At 36.4% G+C, this 8,771-nt stretch overlaps 1 protein-coding gene across 1 annotated transcript; it reads right to left on the bottom strand.

The window, feature by feature from the left end:
• Nucleotides 1-8: 8 nt before the first annotated feature.
• Nucleotides 9-8,269, bottom strand: LOC139949625 (uncharacterized). Its single transcript, XM_071948068.1, has 9 exons — nt 8,194-8,269; nt 7,852-7,905; nt 7,289-7,345; nt 6,918-6,952; nt 5,816-5,840; nt 4,528-4,578; nt 3,633-3,680; nt 3,346-3,408; nt 9-3,005 (listed from the first exon to the last, which is right to left on the bottom strand). The coding sequence occupies exons 1-9, from the start codon at nt 8,267-8,269 to the stop codon at nt 2,989-2,991; spliced, it is 426 nt and encodes a 141-aa protein (XP_071804169.1). The 3' UTR covers nt 9-2,988.
• Nucleotides 8,270-8,771: the final 502 nt, after the last annotated feature.

The following is an 8,771-nucleotide window of genomic DNA, read 5'->3' as shown; positions in this document are numbered from 1 at the left end:
GGAAAGATGTTTTAAAAGTAAAGTACAATGATCCACACAAGTTTGCCTCGAAATTGCGTGGTTTTCCTTTTACTGTGCGAACTAACACGGTCGGCCATTTATGGGAGTCAAAAATTTGACTTCCATAAATGGCCGACAATAAAAAGGAAAACCGTGCATTTTCGAGGCATGTTTGCGGTGATCATTGTATTCTACTTTTAAAACATCTTTCTACCCACATGCCTTTGATAACAAACGGTTACGAACGCTTTTTATAGACCAACTCGACCGATCCAAGGCAACGTGTTCCTTTAAGCGACTATTTAATTTGATTTGAACCACAATGTCTACATTCATCGTTATACCAGAAAAAAGTTTGTTTAACACGGTGCTTCGTCCGAACGATATATGATATGATATACAGCACGTCACGTCGAGGATGACGTTCGTCTTATACAAGGCAGCTCTATCGAACCATGCTAGCTTTTATTATTAGTAATTTGAATAGTTTTAGTTTTAAGAGTAAGTTTTAGTTTTAATAATCATGTTTTGTTCTAATTAGCTAAAGACACTTCTGTGGTGCATCCATCTTACTTTTACAAAACGACAACCCAGTAATCAAACCGAGGCTTGAAGTAAAGGTTCAAACCTTTATCATGGTGCAGCCATTTTGTTTTTTTCTCATTCAAACCAATGTTACCAAACCGAGGATCGAAAGAAAATAGTTGCATCCCTTCTTCGTGATTTAATAAATCAGAACCCATCATCAATACGGTTGGCAGGGGACCAGACAAAGATGATTGCATCAAGATAAAGGTGTTTAAGTCCGGCTCAATGGACCTTTCAACCACTTAAAACTTCATTCCGTATAAAATTCACTCAACACTGTATGTAGACATTCGGATTTCACAAACTACCTGGTGGGCAATATTTTGCGTCTATGATGAACAAAATTCAATAAAAGGAATGCGCATGACGTCACTGTCCGTCATCTTTGAAGCCAACCAATGGAAAATCTTACTCGTGTACACGCTGCGCACGACTCAGCCAATGATAGCCTTCACGCGTGAACAATTCTTGCTAGCTTTAGCGTATTGAAAAAATGTGTGTGTTTTGCTTATTGCTGTTAAATAATATATACTCAGTAAAATAACAGACAAGGGGTCGATTTCACAAAGAGTTAGGACTAGTTAGGACTAGTCCTAGGAGATATTCAAATTGCATGGATAGTCCTAAGTTAGGACGAGTAACTCGTCCTACTCGAAATAAGACTAGTCCTAACTCTTTGTGAAATCCACCCAAGGTTTACTATTTGCACTGCGGTGAACGTAGAGGGCGAATGATTGACATTATTTTGCATTTCTGTCTGGTTCGGGGTTGTGAGAAGGAATTTGGTCAGTTGATGCACGCAGTAAGGAAACAATTATTGTGAATAATTCACAATATAGAATTATTGTTTATAATTCAAACCACTCTAACGGCCGATACGGTTCAGCGACACACTTATGACGTGGACAAGGGGATACAAACAGCTCAGTCGTTGATTACAATCTATAGTGTATTAAAGAACACGAAAATTAAATTCTGTCATCCTCTGTCATCTGTAAAGAAACTCTGATGCGACACTGAGAAATCTGAGAAATAGCCAAGGCAATGAGGTTGCTTAAAGAAATTTTTTTAATTAATGGAATCACATTATTACTAACGGTTAATTTGTACCAACTAATATTTTATTTGAATGGGGGTTGAATAGCTACACTACATATTATGCAATTCCTGTTTTTAAGTGACTTTTTATATAAAAATAAAACCAACTGCAAAGAGTGGAGGTAACATAGTGCAAGTGTTTTTAATCCTGATTATTGAATGGCTCAATATGGTGTAAACCAGCCACCAAAAAGTATAGTACAGCCGGGAATGCAATGCAAACGAGTGGTATCTTGAATATATTTGTTACGCTGCACTTCCTAACATGTTTTTTAACTAATAACTGTTTAGAATAAAACATTCCAATTTCAACATCTGACGTCACACTTCGAGGCCTCTATGTAGCGCCAGACGGGCGATTAGAACCTGCCAGTTACAAGCGAGATTCACCTTTGACCTTGCGTGCCATTGTGTGAGTAACTTCAATTGTGAAATTTCTACCTCCATGGTGAAAGCATGGAGGAACGGCTGGTTGGCATCAGATGACCGTGTTTTTAATTAAAAGTCCCAAGTTTTACGTACAGTACTTTAAATGAAAGCTTTCAACTTTGTCGAACAAGTTATCTACTTTTAACTTTAATTGTTGGGCCAGTAACCAGTATTAAAAACCATTATCTAGTTATCTACCTGTTATTTTACTCGGTGTTTATTAAAAAGGAAGAATAATCTCAACGAAAACCCGAAAACCCATTAGATATATTTAAATTACTTATAACCTTAAATTTTCAAGAGATGGCATTTTGACTGATATTTGAAATAAAATTCGCACAATTTGGTGCATGATTCTTTGATGGATCATAATATCGAATACGGACTCCATCGGTTGAGGGGTGCGTGTATTGCAAAGTGGGTACAATGCAAACGAAAGGGTAAACTTTGGTGATTGTAAAATACAAGTATTCTCACTTGGTTTATCCAAACTATAACATATCTTAACAAACCTGTGAACATGGCCTAGTTGGTCATCGAAGTTTTCACTTAATTTTCATTATTTAATTTCTAGATCTGTCCTTGACTGTCTTTGACTTAAATAATTACTCACATAATTTGTTTATTATTTTTGTTTTTATTTGTTTACAAAAATAGAAATAATGTCGATTAAATTGATTGAATTAATACATAGCTTGTATGGTCACTATGGATATTTTAAAGCAATGAAAATTAAAGAGATATCTTGCACAAAAAGTGTTCAATAACTGCAATCCCAAATCCTAAAGAATTTCATAAAATCTATCCAAGGTGGGTCTCCACGCTGCCTCCCTCGGAGGTTAAATCGATGTCAGTCTCGTGCCCAAAGCGTAATTACTCTTCTTTTTGAGCTGTGGGAAAAAAAAATAATAATAATACAAGCATGAATCGGTTTGCAGACCTATTCTTTTTCTTAAATTGTTTAAAGAAAAAAAAGAAAAAAATTCCAAAATAACAGTTATTATTCTTTGTAGACAGTACAACGGGTCCGACAAAAGTGCTTCAATATGTGTATTATTGTACATAAGGTTATAACAACAATAATAAAACGGCGCTCAAATCATTGCTGTAACCAGTTTTGATTCCCTCTTCGGTATCTTTATGACCACACCCATGATGTCAATTTTAACACCCCGGTTTTTGCAGAAGGCCACTCAAACAATGATATGGCAGTGTGTTCTGGAAACTTACCCTCTTCGAGCCTCTCCCGCAGAACTCTAAGCATCTCTTCCTTCATGACGGCTGATAAAATCTCTGTAAACATCAATTAAAATGTTTGTGGTATAATACCGTTCTTATGCCAATTGTTATAACACTGTTATTATGTAGGGTTTAAACTTTGCACGGTGAAAATTCGTTTAAAGGTTTGCGGTAACACCATGGTAATGATAAATCTCTAAATGAGTTGGGAGTATCTAAAAAGAACCATCGGTTTCAACACAATGCTTAAGGTGATACCGTTTTACTTGTTTGTTTACCTTCTTTCTCTCCCCTTTTCTCCTCGGCAAGAGTTTCATGTTCTAGCTCTGAATAAGGAAAACAAGATTAAAGTTCAGTTTTCAAAGGAAACTGATGTTGAGACAACAATCGGTACTAATTATCCCATTTGGAGAAACCCTTCCCTATTTACAATAATTTCCTTTTTTTTGTTCTTTCCCCTTTTTCAGTCACGTTAAAAAACTTTCAAAAAGCCCCGGTCACACATGCCTCGATATTGAGAACGAAAACGAGAACGAAAACGAGAACGAAATCGAGAACGTTAAAATGCATGCCCTCGATTGGTTGAATAAGCATGGGCGTATTCTGCATGGAGCAATATTCAACCTATAGAATGCGTTCTCTTTGCGTCGTTATCGTTATCTTTGAGCAATTTTGAGAAATTGAGCCTCTCTCTGGCGTTACATACAAAACAATACAATATAATTGGTACTCGTTTCTATTGGTTAATGTTAGCTTATTCAAACTCCACTCGTGACCTACAAAAACATTGAAATAGTACATTTCAAAGACATGGGTAGAACAATAAACAGTTTTGACACGAACTTTGTCAGTTGATGCTGTTTAAAATGGGGGGGGGGCACATACAAACGAGGCCTACCACTAGAATACGAGACAAGTCAAAATGTTTGGGGCGCGATATAGCGGCCTAATATCGTTATCCTAACATTCATTGATCTTTCAGGTTTAATTTCACTACCAAAATATCAATGGCGGGTTTCTCCGTCCAATGCCTTAAATGAAAGCTTATACTTTTCTCCAAAATTACAACCTAAAAAGTTTAAATCTAGATTCGAGACGTCGAATCTCATGATGAGTGGCCAGTTCCAATATATAATAGCAATATCAAAGATGCAGTATATAATGCTCTGTTACCTTCTTCCATGCGTTTTTGTTCCTCCTCTTGAAGGGCTTTACGCTCGAGTTCTGAGTACAAACAAGGCTTAAAGGTCAACAGAGGTCAACTATGGGGGGACTCTCAACAGAGGGAAACTGACACCCCCGGACAAGGGAATGAGTTGTTTACTCTTTTTCATTATGATGGAAAAAATTTGAAATGCATTATTTGGTTTTGGGTGTAATCAGACAAACTTACTATACCCAAACCTAACAGTGTCACAGTATTGTGTCTACTATATCTCAAAATGGCTTATGAGATAATTCGCCCAATATATACATGTACCATGACATGGGGGCAGAGGGTATACATAAAGTTCCCATACTGTCTAGTCCATGCTATTTTCCTCTAACGTACAGATAAAGAAGGCCTACCACACCGTCTAAAATCCTCTAAAGAATTTCAGACACCCCAGGTCAACAACAAATACAAATATCGCTAATAACAAATAACAGCAAACATTTATATAGCGCAAAATCCATCTAAAACCAATGCTTCATAGCGCTTTACAGAGTAACATTTAAATAAATCCTTATAGAAAAAGACAAAGTCATTATCAGAATTAACGAAGAAGATATACAAATAAATATAGAGTAACAATAGAAATTTACCTGGTAAGTCTGCTGCCACCTAGCGTTTCAAAGTCTCCCATTATACAAAATATATGCACTATTTTAAAATGTATCACCTTGACACATAACGAACACCAGAATGTAACAACAAGCCGCGCTCCGGACGTTACCAACAACTCTCTAGAATTAAAGGCAGCGGACACTATTGGTAATTTTAAGCATAAAACCTTTCTCGGTGACGAGTAATAGGGAGAGGTTGATGGTATAAAACATTGTGAGAAACGGCTCCCTCTGAAGTGCCATAGTTTTCAAGAAAGAAGTAATTTTCCACGAATTTGATTTCGAGACCTCAGATTTAGAACTTGAGGTCTCGAAATCAACTATCTAAACGCACACAACTTCGTGTAGCATGGGTGTTTTTTCTTTCATTATTATCTCGCAAGTTCGAAGACCGATTGAGCTCAAATTTTCACAGGTTTGTTATTTTATGCATATGTTGAGATACACCAACTGTGGAGGCTAGTCTTTGACAATTACCAATAGTGTCTACTGCCTTTAAATCAGCAGTTGTCTGAACTCTCTTGTTTTACTGCGCTGTTCCGGGGCTTAAATCAGTGTTAGACACGTAATGTTTCCCTTTGTTGTTTATCTATTTGATAGGTGAACAAAAAAAACCATTAATTAAACAAAATACCTTTGGCACGTTCCTCCTCGGCTTCCTTCAGATATGTCAGATAAAGAGAAAGGGAAATACAGATTTTAAATGTTCAATATTCGTTATGCAAATGTTTTTCTCCCTATGCTCAGATCAGGCTCATATTGGTTGCTTATCTAATCACAGTAATTGCTCTGTATTTTGTTTCTCCAGGCCCAACCTTGAAGTATTGTTGTACACCCCTAAAAACTAAAACCGGGCCTCGTGGACTTGACTGAGATGGGGGTCATCAGTCGACCCGGAATCTGTCTCAATATGGCTTCAAAACGGCACAGAATCCGGGTTCTTCTTCTCCTTCTATTAATTTATTCGCCATTAAACTTAAGCATACACAGGAAATACAAAACATTGACAATGAAAAAAAGCCAAGGGTAACCCCAACAGCTGATTGGAAAATCAGGGTCGTTAAAAACACAAGACAAAACAAGAGTGGTTCACCACTTTTTAGGTCCATCTGACCCCGAAATGAATCAGCCTGAACCGGAAATGAGTCAGAGCCATGAATCCGAGCCAGTTCTAAATATTTAGAGCGAAGTGTAGTGTTTTGATGGCTGAATGTTATTAATAAAAATGTTAAAAGAACGTTACAGATTTGGTAAGAAAAGAAATCGTGAAGATCACAGATTAATTTACACCGTCTAATGACGGTGAAAGTAGAAAACATTCCTTTAGGCCTAAATATTTCTGAAAAATATCATATTTAATGATGAGTAGGGATGGCCTTAGCTTTCGATCCAAACCGGACCTTCTTTGATGAGAAATAAATAATTTAATTTCGCGTTTTTATAATTTTATTTTTGCATCGAAAATATCATGCAAAATGTGTAATCGGTTTTCCATTTATTTTTTCGCAACCAAGATGGCCGATCGATCTCAAACTTCTACAGGTTTGTCAGTTTATGTATACGATGGATGACATAAAGTGCCTACACTGCCAGCAACTATTTTGTTAGCAAAAACCAACTCTGTAATGTCCCTATATAACAATTCGCCTTTGAACATGATCAATCAACACAATCCATGCAGAAGTCTTTAGAAGTCAAAGTCTTATGTATGCAATATTTTTTAAATCACAACTGACCTTTTTAAGTGCATCTTCCTCTTCTTCTCTCTTAGCTGAAAAGGAATACAATTCAACTATACAATAAATTGTCCTTAAGACTTTAAACATCTCTCACCATCTTGAAGATGATGGTGTGTTTGAAGTATAATACACGATTAGCACTAACCATAATAAATACAATGTAAAGACACGACAAAACAAACCACGAAATTTGATAATTCCCATGGGTTCTCCTCCCTAAGAATATGTTGCTTACAGAGTGATAGCCGAGTTGGAAAAAATGTGCTTATATAAACTTCGAGTTTTTATCTATAGACACTTTTAAGAGAATTAAATGGGCCGGGCGAATCCAATCTCTGAAATATATAAACATGATGCTACACTCTCACCGATCTCCTCTTGAAGAAGCCTAACCAACTCCTCCTTTAAGGCTGCAACTTCTACTTCTGAAACAAGAACAATATATTATGTCAAATATAAAACTTAAAGGGAAGGTATAGACGATGTGACCTGTGACATCATATGTTTACAAAAGAGCCACCAAGCCTAGACTTCCTGCTGGCACGATGTGTACACAGCCTAATGGAAGAAGACATGAAATCTTAGATTTTATCGAGATTGCACAGTCCAATTCTTATCAACTTTTGATATGATGAAAGGGGGGTACATCTCAAAATTTGTCCAGCTTTTACTTTCATAACTCTTGGATTTATGTGGAAATTATGCACACAAAATGTCAACTTTCCCATATGACCTGTGCAATATCTTGCCTGCCATACTAGCCAAAGCATGTACAAGGTCACACTTGTTGTAAAAAAAGGTCACATGGTCTCGAAGTTTGGAAGTCACTCTTAAAATTAATGCCAATTAACTTGGTTAATAGTACATCATCTTTCGATTATTTTGAGAATCATTGCATTTGATGAATTCAAGATTAATTTCATTATAATACCTCCTTCGCGTTTCTTCTCTTCTTCTGCCTCATGAAGAGTTTCAAGCTCAACCGCTGAATAAAAACAATTGTACAAAATTAGAAAGATTAAAGATGTAATAAACAAAATAATATGTAATTATTTGCAGCGGGGATAAAGAATATAGTACCAATGTGTAAAATGATATTACTACTACTACTAATAATAATAATAATAATAGTACTACAAACTTCTTAAAATATAAGATAATAAATATAAATAATAGCTTGAATAAAATAAGTTAAAAGTGATGAAACAAAATCCGTCCAGCTAAGCAGCGATATACAATGTTGCTATTTATGCGAGCGTGTAGTGTTGGCTACCTTGGGCTCGTTTCTCCTCTGCTTCCTTCTGAATGGCCAATTTGCGTTCCTCAATCTCAGCCTTCAACAAAATCATAATAAAATACATTATTAAAATATCGACTTATAATAAGGCCTTTAAACGATAAAAGGAACCAGAGCGGTTGTTTGCTTTCCTCGGTGAAACCACTCCGTGTTGGAACGGCGTTGAATTAAAGGCACGTGACACTAATTCCTCAAGAATACACTTTTTGCACACAGCCGTTTACATACTGGTACCCTGTGCGAGCTTCGTGGTTCCGTGTATGTTTTGTACACAAATCACGGATCGTACCCGCCCTCTCGTGACGCATTTTCGCAAAACGAGGTCGGGTAATTTTCAATTATTGTTGGCAGAGGAGTAACACGTTCAGTAGATAGGGAATCTGAAATTACGGTAAGAATTTATCATTTTTAACAATTTTTGAGATTGTGGAGTGGATTCTCTGGTCAAAAGAATACACATTGATACATCAAAGGACACATAGAGCCTAATTTTGGCGAGATTAAAAAAAAAAAAAAGAGAGATTCCTGATGCCTAAATTCATTGAACCATGGGT

Source organism: Asterias amurensis, chromosome 2, assembly GCF_032118995.1.
Source record: "Asterias amurensis chromosome 2, ASM3211899v1".
In the NCBI taxonomy this organism is placed as follows: domain Eukaryota; kingdom Metazoa; phylum Echinodermata; class Asteroidea; order Forcipulatida; family Asteriidae; genus Asterias; species Asterias amurensis.
Note: the sequence above shows the minus strand (reverse complement) of the source record. Positions and strands in the feature narration are given on the sequence as shown.

Bases quoted from the DNA above. Each gene is read 5' to 3' on its own strand.
- LOC139949625 (XM_071948068.1), bottom strand. From the start codon at position 8,269: ATGATTTTGTTGAAGGCTGAGATTGAGGAACGCAAATTGGCCATTCAG. The intron at 7,346-7,851 runs GTATTATAATGA...TTCTTGTTTCAG, and splicing joins AGAGAAGAAACGCGAAGGAG to AAGTAGAAGTTGCAGCCTTA. The intron at 5,841-6,917 runs GTCAGTTGTGAT...ACATATCTGAAG, and splicing joins AGGAAGATGCACTTAAAAAG to GAAGCCGAGGAGGAACGTGC.